Source organism: Ctenopharyngodon idella, chromosome 6 (genome assembly GCF_019924925.1).
Source record: "Ctenopharyngodon idella isolate HZGC_01 chromosome 6, HZGC01, whole genome shotgun sequence".
NCBI lineage: Eukaryota > Metazoa > Chordata > Actinopteri > Cypriniformes > Xenocyprididae > Ctenopharyngodon > Ctenopharyngodon idella.
The window spans coordinates 21,796,529-21,815,382 of NC_067225.1; the positions used below are offsets into that span (position 1 = coordinate 21,796,529).

An 18,854-nucleotide genomic window follows, 5' to 3' on the forward strand; every position below is an offset into this window, starting at 1 on the left:
CAAGGGCGGGACTTACGGTACAACGCAAAGGAATTTTTTTTTTTTTTTTGGTTACAGTCTTTATTCATTTAATCGATTCAAATATTTGCCCAAAGCCCCAGAGGTAATAATGAATTAACGTACATTTATGGTTAGAGTTGTCATGTTGAAGGCACATTGTGGAGAGCCAAATTTAACTATAATAAATTATAGTTAAAACTTTATTGAATTGGTTAATTTTAACATTCATTTTAATATCCATAGCAACAATACTATAAAATAATTTCGAAAGATATAATAAAAACATGTAGAGAGAAAAAAGACCAAAAGAAAAATATTGCATTAATAATACTGACATTGATTAAATTCTTCATTATTTAATAGACTGTATTAAAGAGACAAGCTCTTTACAAAAAGCACTATATTATATGGATTTAAATACTCTACATTTTAAATATAGAATTTAACGATTAAAAACCTACATTTGCTCGACTGTAGAGAACGCGACTTTGAATAACAGTGTCGTCATTTCCGGTATCATGGCCACCAAAACAGTGGCAAGAATTTCTCAACTCGGTCCAAAACTGGGTTTCATAGATCCGCTGAATCTTTGAGGCACCACCTCGGCTTTTCGGATCTTTAAGATCCGACTATGGTGCGGCAGATTGCACCAATTTGTGCGTTTGGGTTAAAATATGGCATTTAAGTCCTTGTTCGTCATCAGTTGGTAGTTAGCTGTAAACTTTGGCTTGCAGACAAGCACTATGCAAAGAGTTTCTGCAAAGGGCAACTAATGAAGCAAACACTACCTATTATGAACCTGATCGTATTTAACTCAGATTATCGTTGATATTACTCATGGCTAGCAGTTCTGGCTCCAATGCAAAAATGTCCAGTCCAAATGTCAGCACACCGGCGATGACAGTGAGCCCAGGGGCCGTGGATCAGAAGACGAGCCCGGTGTTATTTGAGATTTACGGAAAGATCTGGAACGTGCAGGCTCGTTTGGGTCAGGGCGTCTCGGCCTCGGTGTACCGGGTGAGCTCCGGCAGGGCGAGTTCCGCAGTGAAGGAGTTTCAGGCGGACGCGCAGGGTGGAGATTACGGGTACATCAAGGAAAGCTCTGTGCTGGAGAAGATTCAGGGACATAAAAATATCGGTAACCACATACAGGGATCAGAATAAGCTAAGAAATCGATTTAAACCAGTGGTTATCAACCAGGGTGGCGCAGGCCACTCTGCATACTTCCGGCTGCCCCAATAAGTCTTAAAATTATTTACATTTAGTTATTATTACAATTAACATTATTATTAACGTTATTGTTAACATATTAACGTAATCTTAATTTAAAAAACACAAAAATAGAGATGTACAACATTAAACTGACATTTTTTAGTTTATATTAATTCGTTTTTATCATTTCTTTTTATTACAACAACAGTATCAGAGCCAAAGGTACATATCAGCTTACATATAAAGGCCGTCGAATATTGTCTTGGACAAAGGGAGAAGTTGATGTCAAAAAGGTTGAGAACCACTGATTTAAACATCTCTATATACCACTATTTTGCTATTAAAATAGTACAGAATTACATACTTTTGACTTCTCTGTAGTAAACTATTGCGTGACTACTGCTCTCCATTACACAAAAGTAAAAACTTTCAAAAAGTGTGAAGTAACATTATCTTGGGTCCTTTCTCCACCATGACAGAGTTATTAGTAAATAATCATTATGTTTTCTTATTTTTTACACAAATTGTAGTATTGACCGGATTCATCATGATCACTGATGTTCATTTACATCATTTATATATATATATATATATATATATATATATATATATATATATATATATATAATGGGAAATCTTCAAAGTAAGGTTTCAATTTTTTTTTATTTTTTTTTTTATTTTACACAGAACTATAATCTGCATCTAAAGATTACAGCTATAAATCTCAAAGTTTAATGTCCTTGGTATATATATACCTTAGGAGAACACCAGCATTTAAAACTTGAGTGTGTAAAATTGCCACAAAATTTACTGTAGTAATCATGACTCCTGGAGATCCAAAAACTAATTTTCCAGCATTAATTCTAACTTTAACATTGGTGTTTTCTCTGTTGTGTCTCTAGTGACACTGTATGGAATGTTCACCAATCACAATCCATTCGGTGTGGCCACTCATTGCCTGTTGTTGGAGCTTTTGGACGTGAGTGTGTCAGAATTGCTGGTCAGAGCGAGTAATCAGGGACACTCCATGTGGTTGATTCAGCACTGTGCCCGTGATGTTTTGGAGGCGCTTAGCTTCCTGCACAGAGAAGGCTATGTACATGCTGACCTCAAGCCCCGCAACATTCTCTGGAGTGCTGATGATGAGTGCTTTAAGCTCATTGACTTCGGCCTTAGCTTTAAAGAGGGACACCAGGTGAGGAGTTGAAATGGTTGGCATGACACACCTCATTATTTGCTGTCAGAATTCATTCACATGCACAAACGAATATTAACGTTCAAAAGTTTGGGGTTGGTAAGATTTGTTTTTGAAAGACATCTCTTATACTCACTAAGGCTGCAATTATTTGATCAAAAATACAGTAAAACAGTAATCATGTGAAATATTATTACAATTTAAAATAACTGTTTATTATTACTAATACAAAAGCCACAATCTGTCTCATCCAAAATGTTTGCCAAAACCTTCTCTGGAGATGTTTATTTAACAAATACTGTTTTAGAATTTCAAACTTGAATTTATATATATATTGATATGTTTAAAAATTCAATTCCTGTTAAGTCAAAGCTGAATTTTCAGCAGCCATTACTCCAGTCACATGATCCTCCAGATATCTTTATAATATTCTGATTTGGTGCTCAAGAAAACATGTTGAAATCAGTCATGCTGCCTGATATTTTTTTTTTTTTTTTTTGGGAAACTGAAAAGCGTCACGAGACAGCGTTAAATTAACTCATGAGCTCTCTGTTCACGACTCTGCATAGTTTCATGGACATGTGATGTCCGTGCGAGCAGGGTGCGCGAAGGTATGGAAATACAGGTTGACAAATAGTTAGGACATCCTATTGTTGCATTTGACCAAATGCAATGATTAGACAAACATTTTTTGGTCCTGAGACTTCCACAAAAGATATATGTATGTTTTTTTTATACCACTTCTATTATTGATCGCTGTCAGGATATGAAGAGAGTTTTAACCAGTATAACAAAAAGTGTTTATGAAAAACACTTCATAACCCTACTTTTAATATAAAGTTTAAAAGAACAGTATTTTTTCAAATAGAAATGTTCAATTCAATGCATCATTGCTGAATAAAAGCATTAATTTCTTTAAAAAAAGAAAAACATTTTACTGACTCCAAACTTTTGAATGGTAGTTTAGTATCATTAGTATCATTATTATTAGATCAGGTTCACAGTGAGCCTCAGGGTTTCTTGTCTGTTCCTTACAGGATGTGAAGTACATCCAGACAGATGGATATCGGGCACCTGAAGCCGAGCTGCAGAACTCACTGGCTCAGGCAGGTCTGGAGAGCGACTCTGGCTGCACAACTGCTGTGGACATGTGGAGTCTGGGCATCATTCTTCTAGAGATGTTCTCAGGAATCAAACTGAAAGAAACTGTGAAGTCTCAGGAATGGAAGGTCAGCAGATGCCCGAGCAGCTGTGAAGCTGTACTCTACCTTGAATATGACTTTGAATGTTATTTATTTTGATAACAATTTGCTTTCAAATTTTTCTCTGCATATACTGTGCTTCAGGTTGTTTGACCTGTTGTTCTCGCTAAGATGGGATTGTGTTGTGTCTTTACAGGATAACAGTTCTGCAATAGTAGACCATATCTTTTCAAGCAATGCTTTGGTTAACCCAGCTATCCCTGTCTATCATTTGAGGGATCTGATCAAAAGGTAGGAAGTAAACTAAGCAGTGTAGTAGTGCTCTTCAGACATGACTAAAGTAATATGTTTTGTATCTTTACATTCCCAGTATGCTTCACAATGACCCGAAACTTAGAAGCACAGCTGAGGCAGCACTAATCAACCCTTTCTTCAGCATTCCCTTTGGTTTGTATCACTGAGCATCTAAAACATTGTCTACAATGCCTGGAGTGAGTTTGTGTGAGTGAGAGACTGCTTTGGTTTTCAGCACCTCATATTGAAGATTTGGTTCTTCTGCCTACATCTGTCCTGAGACTACTAAACGTAATAGATGACAGTCACCTGTATAATGAGGATGAGTATGAAGGTGAGTCTTTGTCTTCACATTTTCTTTATAGCAAACATATTTTCTTTATTTAGCAGATCTCAGCCACATTTATTTCTTGGCTTTCTTAGATATAGTAGAGGACATGAAAGAAGAATGTCAGAAGTATGGCACAGTTGTCTCCTTATTGATCCCAAAAGAGAATCCTGGAAAAGGACAGGTGAGGAAAAACATGGATTAAAAGTGAATATAAATTATTCTGGATATTTTTTTTTTTACCTAATAAATTCATTGTATAGAACATGACACTGGTCACTCTGTATGTACAGTAGTGGCCAAAAGTGATGTCCAGAGGAGGTATTTGTTTTTAATGACCCTACAAGTTCGATTAAACCATCAAAATATGAGGAAAATATTTTATGTATTTTAAATAAAAGGGGAACATCAAAACATTAAACTTGGTTAAGGTTGACTACAACATAATGAGTTATTAATATTTAGTTGGTTCTCTCTTGTTTTGCATAATTTCTTTGTATGACAGCCTGTCCAAAGATTATGTCCACACAATGTGGCATGTTTCATTGCGTTATCACAAATAAATCAATTGTATCCAAGCACAACTACGCAATATGATTACAAAATCTTTGATGTGTTTTTAATAATATTTTAATAAAGGGTGAAGATGTCAATTTTCCTAAGCCGATGTCAATTACTGCCTAAATAATGTTGAGACCTGTAGGTGGCAGTAAATCACAATAAATGAGTGAGTGACGGAATCCACCGATTCGTTAAAAGCTGTTGATTCATTAAGTAACGAAACTTTTGTGTGTTCCTCAGAAGTTTACGACAGTTCTGCTATGGAACTATTTTAGTCACTTAAAAGGGTTAGTTCACCCAAAAATGAAAATAATGTCATTTATTACTCACCCTCATGCCGTTCCACACCCGTAAGACCTTCGTTAATCTTCAGAACGCAAATTAAGATATTTTTGTTGAAATCCGATAGCTCAGTGAGGCCTGCATAGCCAGCAATGACATTTCCTCTCTCAAGATCCATTAATGTACTAAAACATATTTAAATCAGTTCATGTGAGTACAGTGGTTCAATATTAATATTATAAAGCGACGAGAATATTTTTGGTGCGCCAAAAAAAAACCAAAATAACGACTTATATAGTGATGGCTGATTCAAAACACTGCTTCCTGGAGCTTCAGAGCGTTATGAATCAGCGTGTCGAATCAGCGGTTCAGAGCGCCAAAGTCACGTGATTTCAGCAGTTTGGTGGTTTGACACGCAATCCGAATCATGATTCGACACGCTGATTCATAACGCTCCGAAGCTTCCTGAAGCAGTGTTTTGAAATCGTCCATCACTTTATAAGTCGTTATTTTGTTTTTTTGGCGCACCAAAAATATTCTCGTCGCTTTATAATATTAATATTGAACCACTGTACTCACATGAATTTATTTAAATATGTTTTTACATATTTACATATTACATTACATTTTACATATTACATTAATGGATCTTGAGAGAGGAAATGTCATTGCTGGCTATCCAGGCCTCACTGAGCTATCGGATTTCAACAAAAATATCTTAATTTGTGTTCCGAAGATGAATGAAGGTCTTACGGGTGTGGAACGGCCTGAGGGTGAGTAATTAATGACAGAATTTTCATTTTTGGGTGAACTAACCCTTTAATATTAACTCCTTGTTTATTGAACGTTTGTTTAAAATCAATATCACGTTTGCAATTGTGCTCATATTCGTGAAAACAGCTCTTGTGACATTGCTTAATTATATTATGTGTTATAATATTAAAAACAAGACCTTATACAAGTATTTTTTTTTTAAATCATATGTTGAATTTTGTGGACATTTGTATTCATTTTAGGCACTAGCCATTTTTGACACAATCCCGTGTTGATTTCTGACCTAGCACAATCAATTTAGAAATAAGTTAATTTGAAGCAGGAGCATTTACATCCTATTACAGTAATGATGTTAGCAAATAAATCACACAGTGCACTGGCAATTTAGTGATATCCCCGCAGTTGTGCTCTTGACCAGTCTTGAAATAAAATCCAGAGTTCTCTTAATCTAAGACCGAGACAAGACCAAGACCCTCAAAAAATGATCTCGAGACCGGTCTCGAGTACAACAACAGCAGTGTAGTGTGCTAGATACTTTGAAGTCCAGTTTTAAAGACTCATAATTCATCTTGTCTTGGCAGGTGTTTGTGGAGTATGCAAATGCTGGAGACTCCAAAGAAGCCCAAAGACTGCTGACAGGCCGAACATTTGATGGCAAGTTTGTGGTTGCTACGTTTTATCCACTGAGTGCCTATAAGAGAGGTTACTTATACCAAACTGTGCAGTAAGGCTGCACACACATCTCCACACAAAAAGTGTAAATTACCTTACAATCATGTGACTGCTTTTAAGCTCATGTTGTGTGTATTAATCTATTGTGCTACCTTTAATATTTACTTGTGTCACTAAGATCAAAATTGTTGTGAATATAGGCACACATGCAATTATCTTGGGTATAACAGGGAGAAAAGTTTTAGTGCCTGCTTCCTACTTTTTTACTAAATGATCACACCATAATAAGATGATTATATTTGCAGTGTGATAGCTGGTTGCCAGACATTTAATACTTATGCTTCCATACTTTGTCATTTTGATTATTTAATTTTTTTTTGCAGTGGCATTGATGCTCTGCTTTAGTTTACACTGCCTTCTAAACAACAGATCACTTTAGAGACTAGGTTTACATGCTCTTTGAATGTCTATAATTCCAACATTGGCAGTTTATGTGGCCTGTTTTCTTCCGTTGTTAGTTTTAGTGATGGTATGTTGGTATTTCCAGTAATTATGCACATATTTATAAACTACTTGCGAAATACACTGGCCTGCATGCACTGTGCCGTGGTTAACATTTATGTTCGACCATGAAAGCTGTTCAACCACATTTAACCGAAGATGGAAATCCATTAGCATTTGCTGAGAGAGCACAAACACGACAGAGCGGGTAGCCTTGTGCTGTAGATCATTCTTAAGTGACTTTTTTTTTGCTTATTCAGGGTTGACTGGAATGAGACTCCGTGTCTAACACAAAAGCCACAATCTGTGTCTCATCCAAAATGTTTGTCAAAACCTCTCTGAAGATGTTTATTGAACCATATACTGTTGTTTTAGAATTTCAAACTTGAATTCCAAAGTATAATATTAGTTGTGTCCGAAAACTCATCAAGGGCATGTCAAGTGGACTTCTTGAGTGTTAAAATGTGTGATATGATATATCACACAACTCATAATTTCATAGCACATTTGTGAAGATTCAGGAGCAAATAATCTACTCTATTTCTTCCTTAAGCTGGACTGCCCAAACACATGGATGAAAAATGCTGTTATTGTAATACTCAAAACCCACAGCTGTGTTACTTTACTATCTAATACACAGTAACACAATTTTTGTAGCACACCATTTAATATTAGTTCAGAAAGGCTCTCGTTGGCTTCTTGTTAAAGCTGAAATGCTTTCAACAAACATGTTAAAGTCAATTGTATCAGCTATTTGAATAGATTTGTCTATACAACAATAGTGAGTGATAGTGATTTTGAAGTCATTATTTAACAGACATTATTTAAAGGCTTTTCCAGTTATGATAGGTATAATGTTCCTGGTATCATTGTGCTTTTCTATCAGTTTGTCTGTGATTGCATGGCATGTGGAGTCTTTAATAGTGACACACACTAGCAGTTGTTTGTAACGCATTCTCATTTACTTCATATATTGTCTGAAGGTTTGTCAGTCTTTCAGGTTGATAGTCCAAACTGCAATACTACGGAGCCCCGCACATGACATGCGGGGGGAAAAATATGTATATTGTGGCCACGAATTAACAGTTTGTTACCACAATTTATTAATAAATCAGCACATACGCTGTAATTCGTTCTCTCACTTTACTAAATGGTGGCTATATTGTAATAATTCGTTCGCAGTTTTAGTTAAATCAAACCAAGGGAACGAATAAGTTCAACATGGCCATGATTTACTAAAATGAGGGAACAAATTAATAAGTAGTGCAGGGCTCCGTACCACTCTGTACTTTTCTCTGTTCTGCAGTCCAGAAACATAAAATTAACTTCCAGGGTTGTGAGCTCAAATGTTAGAAGTGTACAAGACAATGTGAGGAAAGAACAGGCTGGTTTTCAATATGCAGATGTTATAAAGAATTTGAAGTTTAAATTTAAAGTGTTAGTTCACCCCAAAATGCAAATGATCCCATAATTTACTCACCCTCAAGCCGTCCTAGGTGTATATGACTTTATTCTTTTAGTTAAACACAATTGGAGTTATATTAAAGAATATTCTGGCTCTTCCAAGCTTTATAATGGGAGTGAATAGTAACCGAGATTTTGAAGCCCAAAAAAGCAGATCCATCCATCATAAAAGTAATCCATACGGCTCCAGGGGGTTAATACAGGCCTTCTGAAGCAAAGTGATGCGCTATCCTCTGCGCTTCCGAGTTCGTCAGTATGAATTTACTCGCGTACGGAAGCCAGTGATTCTAGTTTATGAAGTTAAAAAATATTTCTTACAAAAATGCATCACTTCACTACAGAAGGCCTGAATTAACCCCCTGGAGCCGTATGGATTACTTGTATGATGGATGGATCTGTTTTTTTGGGCTTCAAAATCTCAGTTACTATTCACTCCCATTATAAAGCTTGGAAGAGCCAGAATATTTTTTTAATATAACTCAGATTGTGTTTGACTTAAAGAAGAAAGTCATATATACTTAGGATGGATTGAGCGTGAGTAAATTATGGGATAATTTTCATTTTTGGGTGAACTAACCCTTTAAAACATTCTCAAAAAGTTTTTTCTTTTTCTTTTTACTTGTGGGGTGTGGATTAGATTGCTTTGTGGCCAGTAGTTATTCTTTTGATATATATATATATTTTTTTCTTTTTGATGGGAATGTTTTAGCGTTAATGTAGGAAAAGTGCACTTTGGCTGAACTGATATGCATGCTCTGAGTGTGTGTCATTCCAGATCTGTGCAGTTTACTGAAATTCTGACTCTGAGCATTGAAGAAATTATGAGTGATATGGATTTTATAAACTTCTATAACTCACTCTCTGACTCTTTCACTTTAATGGTGATGACATTTGAGAGAATAATGGAGATGGTGAGCAAGAGATCTTTTAGTATCCTGCTTTTATGAATCTGGATGTCTGCCACTGGAAAATGTGGCTCTTGTTTAGAAAGATTCAGTTACTAAAACATTTGAGCTTGTCTGTGTTGAAATCCACTATGTATTTGGATAAACTTCCCAAATACAAAGAGAGCCAGTATATGAGCTGAATGAAGTAGCTGTGGCTACTGAATTACATTAAGGACACTATTTCCTTGTCTTGTTTTATTCCTCTTCCTGTTTGAGCCAGAGAACACCTACAGTGAGCAAATGTTTGACTTTTAAGATGTTGAATAATTCTTTCTAGTTACTCAGAAACAAGAATTTATAATATTGATTACAGTGCCAAATTTATGTTATGATGAATCTAAAAAGTTGGCTATGAAACAGATTGGAAGTTATTTTTCTTTTTAAGTGAATGCTATGTAGGTCTAATGTGAGTCTAGGAAAATTGCTCACATGCTTCAGAACATTAAGGAGAAAGTGAGTGACTTTTGTGTAATTTTAATAGATGTGAAAATGTAAATGTGAAAGGGAAGATTTCAGATTGATGTTGATGCGAAGTCTTGAATGGATGATAAAAGATTCATATCAAATTTATAGATTAGTGAATTTTACATAGATGCGAGAATAGCAATAGTCAGTTTTAAGTGTATCTTGTGCTTATGAGCCATCCAGACTTTAATTTAGCCTGCTGATTAATCTAAATCCAAAATAAAATATCAACATTTATGACACCAAGGATGAAGGCATACTTTTTCCTCAGGCAATATCATCAAAGCTACTCAAACAGAGCCTCGAGGCCCCTTCTGAGAAAGCACAGATTTCTTTCCATAACTAACTACTGGATAGAACATGAGATGGGTGTCTGTCAGGGATCATTTCATGCTGCCTTAAATTTTTTTGTATGCTGTAATAATGTCACAGTCAGTGAATGCTAGACTGTGGAAAAGTGCCAAAATTGTTTTGAAGCCTTCTTTTTTCACCCCACCAGCAACCCTGGAGAAATACTTAACACAGCAGGGAAGCCATACGTTGAAATGCATGTAAATGCCTTTAGATGTGTCCAGAAACATTAAAATGTGTTCCAGTTAGATGCCAGAGATCATATGAACAGTAAAGCACAGTGCTGGAGTTTGGATGGCTTTTGTGTTTGTGTAGCGAGTAATGGGCCTCCCAAGAGAAAACACTGCAGGGTGTAACCACAGATAGACATGGGAGTGAAACACTCTTTGGGCCTTAATCACTCCAGAAAGGTTGTAGAACTAAATAGCCGCTTGAGTGGTGAGCGAGATTTTGAGTTGGTGAGTAGTAGATATCGAAATTCTGATCAGGAATGGAGAAAACGCTTGCAAACGTCCTTGTCTTCTACATTCATATTTCTGAAGATCCCTTTATAACCCTCTTTAAAAATATATTGGCTGAATCTGCTGCTTTATTGGTTTCAATATTGCAATAAAGAAGTCATACATATCACATATATCTCATATCATGCACATGACCTTTGAAGGAAAAGAGCAAGAACTCACCTGACAATACAGTCATTTAATGAGGAAGTGTGAACTTCAAGAGCAGTGAGGCCATAGGTTGACATGAATCATGTATAGATATTAAGATATATGGGTTATGGTTCACAGACTGAATAGGTGGCTTTGCTAAGGAGTAAAACAATCAAGAAAGATGTATTGTGGAGATTTGTCAGCTTTTTTGTACTGCATTGGGCTTTACAGGATCAGAGGTATAGATAATTTGTTAATCCAAAAGCTGAGTAAACAGACAACAGAACTGAGTTTCATGTGGAATCTACTGTTTGTAGTGAAGTCACGGTAAACATGGCAAAGGAGTATAATGCGTATGGTAAAATGGTCAAAAAGTTTGCAGAAGTAGTGTTTACAGTACATTTTTGGTACGTAAGTGCATTAAAGTGGGAAAAGTGCAGGGTTTACAGAATGAAAGCAGTGAGGGGAATGATGTGAATTCTGATGAAATGTCTTTGAATGTTTAAATGCAGATTGTATGTACAATGCTTGTTTTTAAAACATGCTTTGCCAATGAATTTTTTTGTTACTGAAAATATGGATTTATTTTCAACAGTGAAAATTCCCTCCAAAGAATTAAAAAAGTTTAATAGATATTCTTTGGTAATTATGGATGCAAATGCAGATCTATAATGAAAATCTAAACTCCACTTTGAATTTGATGACAGGAGATTAAAATGAATATATGAATTAATTGCAGATAAATAATAATTGAATTATACATCAGAGGTGTGGTGCTGGTATTACCATTATTTTGCTCCATTTTAAGACAATCATTTGTTCTTGTATAACCTTCCTCATTTCCCTAGTCTTCTTATGCCTGAGGCAGAGATGTGATTGGGTGAAACTTAACATAAGATAATTCTTTGTGAAGCTCTGCCTTAAAGTCCACATAATATGTGGCAGGAAAAACAAACTAAACTTGAATTTGAACGTTACAAAGTTGAAAAAATTATCTTAAATCTAGCATTGAGTGCGAGGATGAGTGTTTTATGTATTAGTTAGAATGAGTAGAAAGATGTTGTAGATGTTTTTTGTAAAATGTCCTTTGAGCAGTTGATCGTCCACTAAGGATCATGGGAGACTGTGACTTAAGAGCTCTGGATGGAATGAATAATTTTCATGTTTCTCACAATAAAATGTTAATGTCTGTCTCATGACCTTGCGTCTTTATTTCATGGGCTCTCATTAAAATGAGAAAGAATCAAATGCTCCAATAATGTAAGTGAAATTTGTAACTTAGGAACCCCCTTGAAGAAAGTGTTACTGTCCATTAGATGGCAGCACTACCCTTCAGCCTGTTAAGTGTATTGCAGCTTTTAGTGTGTAAGGTGGAATCAGATATCATTACTGAGGCATAAGAAAGTTTGCATCTGGATTTATGCACATCATACCTGTAAAAAAGTAAATTAATAAGAAACATATATTAGAGCTGTTCTTTTGAAGATTTTGGCTTTTGTTTTATTTGTAAATTTATAGACAGAATAGTATGAATTTTAATATCGGCCATTTGCTGGCAGTAACATGAATATATAAAAAATCTATACTAATGTTCAAAAGTTTCGGGTCAGTAAGATTTTACCTTTTTTTTTTTTTTAAATAAATACTTTTATTTAGCAAGGATGCATTAAATTGAACAAAGTTGACAGTAAATACTTGTTACAAAAAATTATAATTGAAATAAATGCTGTAATTTTTTAACTTTCTATTTATCAAAGAATCCTGAAGAAATTTTTTTTTATCACAGTTTCCACTAAAATATTCAGTGGCACAACTGTTTTGAACATTTATAATAATTAGAAATGTTTCTTGAGCACCAAATCAGCATATTAGAATGATTTCTGAAGGATCATGTGACACCAAAGACTGGAGTAATGATGCTGGAAATTCAGCGTTGCATTCACAGGAATAATTACTGTTATTTTAAATGTTAATAATATTTCACAAAATTATTGTTTCTACTGTATTGTGATCAAATAAACAGCCTAAAACATTTCAAATATATATTAACAACCTTGAACTTTTGAACAGTAGACTCCAAGGACCCCCACAGTACATCTGTATTGTCAGTTTCCTGCAGTTCTCTATAGCTCCACATCCTTGCCAGTTTAAAGGTTCAGAAATTTACTGCAGTTTAATAAAAGAGGCCTTGTACAGGGCTCTCATTGAGGTAGGCAGTTTCCCAACATTGTCAACTGAATGAATTACAAAAGAGGAGCGGTTTTAATGAGGGGGTGTTAATTAGTGCAGGACTCTCAAAGGGCTTGTTCACATACAGGCAAAGTGAAAGATATGTGGTGCTGAAAGCGAATGTTGACCTGCGTTGCAGTCTTTCCCTCTTGAATTTGCAGAATACCATGCATGGCTGCACAATTTTGTTTCAGAATATGTATGGCAGAATGACAAAGGAATCCAGAGGATGTTATGGTTCAGGATCACTGCCTTCTGGATACCCAAGCGTTTATCTCCATACTGAAGATATGCACATGCATCTACACAGCACCTGTGACTTTTTGCAAAATTAGCATGTTCCCTTGAGTTCTGCACGCAAGCCAACATGCTTACGCCAACGTACTGCTCTATCCTCGGGAATTAAAGCCTATTTCCTGTCAACAAGCTTTTCCTATGTAAACACACAGCAGGAAAAAAGCTGTACAACACTTGGCTGTATTTAGCTGAATGGATTTTGAGAGAGGGGATATCCAATTTTAAAATCATACCATAGTGTAGCATTTCTCAATCCTGTTCCTGGAGTCCAAACCCATACGTTTTTAGGCAAGCATAGATATTTCTACAGCGCTTACTTATGGTTAGAGATTTCAATAAACCACCAAAACTTTAGTATTATCTTCAGCACATTCATATCGCACCATTTCTGACACAGATATGAATGATACCTAGAGAGGTGAACTATTTGTTTTGCATAGTTTAATTTTATTTATTTTATCTCATTAATATAGGAAAAAATATAAAATATGATAACATATAATTAAATATGATAATATATAATTTATAATTTCATGATACTTTATTGAGCTTTTGGGTCTGTGTACGTTTTGAATATATATATATATATATATATATATATATATATGATTAATCTTAAAAGATTGTGATCTCAATCAAATGCGCGATTAATCGTTAAAAGATTGCAATTTCGATCAAACTCCCATGCAAACTTATTCATAAATGACAACTATTTGGCTGTCTATTAAAAATTTGACAAGTACGATCACAGCGGAACATTTAAACCTCTGTTCGCGCTGCCGCTAACCTAGAGAGAGCAGTTGTCATGTATAGGATACACCTGTAGGTGGTGACAAATGGCTGTTAAAAATGTATTAGTCATTGAATCATTCATTCCAGAGATTTGCTCAAAAAAGCTGATTCATCCAGTAATGAAACAAGTGGAATTTTTATGAGCAAGTCATTGAATCATTCACTCAAACTGATTTTTTAAAAATAATTCAGATAATTTTGTTTAAAAATAGACTTCAGCAATTAACATTTTATCTGAATGTTGTTTAGTTGTCTATTCAAAATCACGGGAGAGTCGTGATCTCGTATTTCAAACCCAAAAATAAATAAATAAATAAAATAAAATCCTGATTCTCAATTTATCCAGAATATGCAGCTCTAATAGCTTATGTGATTGTCATATGGACCACTTTTATGAAACTTTATGGTGCTTTTGTGTCTTTTCTTCAGACAAAGTAGTTTTGCTACTTAGTTTTGCATGTATTATATTATAAAATGCAGAAAGAAATAAAGAGTACAGAAAAAATGTGTATTAAAAAAATATAATTATACTTTTAAAGAACACTACAGAACAAACAACCCATTATCATAGTACTTTTAGTGCTTTTTTTTTGTTAGAACCACTTGTACTGCCTACCCTGAGAGACCTATTGCCTATCTTACAACTTAGAACTGGACCCAAGCATGAATGAAATATTGGGGCTTCATGCCTTATCACACTTGACTGAACAGCAAAAATGTAAAACATAGCCTTTGGTTATAGTGGATGGAATCGTAAACTGCTGGGACTAGAGCACAGGTCTCAGGCAGCCAGAAGTGCGGATTTACTTTGCTGCTGTATTACCCTGGCCATTCCTTACTAATGCCAGCTATTTTCACTGTGCTGACGATTTTGAATAGGTTAAAAATAGAGCAGACAGCCTCTGTCTCTTCCTTTGACTCTCTCACTTTCTCACTCAGACGTAGCCTGACCATACAAACCCAGAGGAATACTATATTCCCCATGAGATAAAAACAGGAACCTACTGGGGGAAAAGCTCTTTACTGAACATTGCTCCTTATCTGAAACAAACATACACACGTATGTGCTGTACTGTGACGATCAATAAGACGGATAAATGATAACTCAGTGTGTTGAAGCTGACTCATGCGGTCTCATTGTGTTCTCTCTTACCACTTGGAGGTCAGGATATCACTGATGGGAATCTGTGTGAGACCCAAACATCAATGGTTGTTGTGATTACAGGCCACAGGGAAAGATGGCCATACCCACATGGTCAGGAGTCTTATGCGTTATAGTGCACTGCGTTCGAAGATGGCTGATTGTTATCAACGTTGCTGTCTCCAGATCTCAGGTATAGCCTACATTTATCTAACTGTCCATCAGTTCCCAGTCCTGACATTCTTTCCTATTTCTGGTAAGAAGTTCCAGTAAGTGATCTGGACTGTGCGTTTTAAGTTTAAAGGGATATTTTATCCAATAATGAATATTGGCATTCTGTCATATGACTTTCTTTCTGCAATGGAGCACAAAAAATTCAGAAGACATGGATTGGTCATTATTACATAGAATTAAAACAAATTGGGACTGTTGCTTTCAAGCCCAAAAAAAGATGCAAGAAGAGCTCCATAAAAGTATCATAAAATGGTCCATATGACTCAAGTCTTTTAAAGCCTTTAAAAAGTGAGAAATTTAAGTCATAATTCACTGATGTTCCCCTTCAGTGAGCTGTTAACTTCTGTAATTGGGGAGGAAAAAAACAAAAAAACATTACCAATATAATTCTTCTAAATTTCTCCTTAGGCATTGTTGTTGAGGTTTATTCTTCATTGGATGATTCTTGTCAAAACAAACATTTATTTTTACATTGGTTTTTATGCAAGTGGTAATTTTTGATTTTCAAAAATGCTGCATATGCCTGGGTTTTTGCTCAGTATGGCTGTGGAAAGGCACAGCAGTGACTTTGTCACCATAGTAACACAATAACAAACCGAACTCTGTTCTTCAGTATATTGTTCCTGCGGAGTCTCTTTACACAAACAGCATTCTGGGTCTTCTCTTGGCAGACAGAAGAATGGGAGCTGGAATGTAAACAGGAGACAGATTTGTGAATACGCAGCATGTCATCTTTATTTAGCAGCCTACCGGTGACATGATTATTTTTCTACATTTCCCAGTAATAACCCTCCTGGTTACAAACTGGACATCTAGCTGAGTATTGTTATTGCAGGCTGAAGACTCTGTAGGACATCTGGGGGAATGAGCCAGGGTACAACAAATACAACAATGAGATTGGTTGGAGTTTCTAGTTTAAAAACCAGAAATGTCAGGGGTGTCCAAACTTTTTTCAAAGGGGGCCAGATTCAATGTTGTGGACACACCTGTGGGTCAGACCGTATGGTTTCTGTGGTATCTAGAATGGCTTTATCATTGTCCTGCGTTCTCATTGGTTTGCTGGCCTATGGCGTATTTCATGGGCAGGATAAGCTGTGAGCCGATCGTTCGCCCAAGAGGAAAAATTAGCTGTTGCTGCCAGATCTCAATCAATAAAAATCACATTGTATTTGATACAAAACCTACTAGACTAAATCAAATGGGGGAAAAATCATGACTAAAACTATTTTTATAGTATTTCATTTTCTCCATAGGGAAATTAATTTTTTACGGAAACTTATAAATTGTTTAAGACAGTCCTACTGTAACTATCAGAGGATGTTAATCGATAGTCTGTGCGTTTGTTAAAGTCATCAGTTTGCATAATTTCAACTTATTTTTTTTAAAGAATACTGATATTTTTATTTATTATAGCCTACTTATTATTATTACATTTTATTTTTTATTTTTAATAGGCTGCTAATACTAATTATATTATACTTATTTTTAATTATTAATTTAAAAAGTATTTCTGGCATACATTTAAATTGACGCCATGATGATTCTTATTTGTAGTGTTTGATTTAGATCTGTGTCCTAAACTGATACGTTTAAAGGTGAAGCATGTCATTTCTGTGACACTAGCGGCACCTAGCGGAATTCAAAAATACAGCATATTTTGCAAACGCACCTTTCGCATGTCGCGCCTCCGTCAACTTAAACATCACAAAAGCTCTTACGGTTACTTGTGAAGGCACATCTCAACAGGTAAATGTAGACTACTCTCAATAAAAGGTCCAACATATTAAAAATACTTTTCACTGTGTTGCTATGTGTCATGAGTAAGTAACTGAGTAAACTAACACTGTCGAGCGTCTCGCTTATTAGCTATAAACCCATTCAAGGAATCTGCATCGGCCACATGTTTTTTTTTTTTACGTGACGCACCACCCAGCATACCCGGTTAAAAAAGTCACTGCTCAACACTGGTATACATTAGTAATATAATAAAATTAGATATGAATATCCAACATTTATGCCACAATACCATGGTTACAGTTAGTGTTAGTACAGAAAATCCATGGTAAATGTTGGTGATTCGTGGATTGAAAAGCCTTCTAACTGGCTTGTTGTGGCACAATGTTTCTGCGTCAGGGTTGTTGAGAATGCTGGCGCGATTTCATCTGGCTTTTAAACTAGAGAGACATTTGAGGTTTGTATTGGAGATTTGTCATTTTTACATGTTTGTCATTTTTACATGACGCACCACCCAGCATACCCGGTTAAAAAAGTCACTGCTCAACACTGGTATACATTAGTAATATAATAAAATTAGATATGAATATCCAACATTTATGCCACAATACCATGGTTACAGTTAGTGTTAGTACAGAAAATCCATGGTAAATGTTGGTGATTCGTGGATTGAAAAGCCTTCTAACTGGCTTGTTGTGGCATAATGTTTCTGCGTCAGGGTTGTTGAGAATGCTGGCGCGATTTCATCTGGCTTTTAAACTAGAGAGACATTTGAGGTTTGTATTGGAGACCTTTGTGCCGAACTCTTCTGGATAGCGCTGTTTCGTGCCGCTTTTGGTGCGTTTAATATTTCTCATACGTTTCTCAAAAACATAAATGGCAGTGCTATCGGTTATCAAGGTTTACTGCTACACCTGGCCTAAAATCTATTGCTGTCGCCTTGTGAAACTGCATAATTTGTAAATTATGCGTGGCGGGTCACATATAATTTATTTTAATAGACAAGCTGCGTATCGTTTGAAATTCATCCCACGGGCCGGATTTTGCCACCCCTGGAATAAGTGCTTTTTTTTTTTTTTCCTATAACAGCATTTAAATGATCTACTGTGTAATCATATTATAATGTTCTCTTAATAAGATTTATATGCCTCTGATGCATACAAGAGTCTTAGGTTAATAAAAAATAGCAGGAAATAATGGCAGATACAAAGACTCTTTTCATTTAAATTCAAACCATTATTTTATTTTATTTCTGTATTTTAGGATTCACTTGGCAGTTGTAGTAATTATCTATTCTTATTTCTCATGTGCTTGGACACCCCGTTGATTACTGCTTTTGGCTATGTTTAACAATTAATGGTAACTATAGTGTTCTTTGAGCACCTGTATAGCTTTTCAAGATGATGTCTGCTGTTTTTTAATTAATATTAGTATTTATGTCATGTTCTAGTAAATATTTCAAATAAAACCCATTCCTAATTGTATGTTTTACCGGGATGCTCTGTGTGTTCATTAAAAAACATCA

General features: G+C 35.5%; 1 protein-coding gene and 1 long non-coding RNA gene across 2 annotated transcripts; both read left to right on the forward strand.

Annotated features, from left to right (window-relative positions):
* The first annotated feature begins 63 nt into the window (after positions 1-63).
* On the forward strand, positions 64-7,430 carry uhmk1 (U2AF homology motif (UHM) kinase 1). The gene is made up of 8 exons (XM_051896557.1): positions 64-1,138; positions 2,116-2,408; positions 3,446-3,637; positions 3,807-3,901; positions 3,981-4,057; positions 4,140-4,238; positions 4,328-4,416; positions 6,431-7,430. The coding sequence occupies exons 1-8, from the start codon at positions 838-840 to the stop codon at positions 6,575-6,577; spliced, it is 1,293 nt and encodes a 430-aa protein (XP_051752517.1). The 5' UTR covers positions 64-837; the 3' UTR covers positions 6,578-7,430.
* A 1,232-nt stretch (positions 7,431-8,662) lies between these two features.
* LOC127514111 (uncharacterized) lies at positions 8,663-18,811 on the forward strand. The gene is made up of 2 exons (XR_007930562.1): positions 8,663-17,786; positions 18,106-18,811. It is a non-coding gene; the product is annotated as an uncharacterized LOC127514111 (long non-coding RNA).
* Positions 18,812-18,854: the final 43 nt, after the last annotated feature.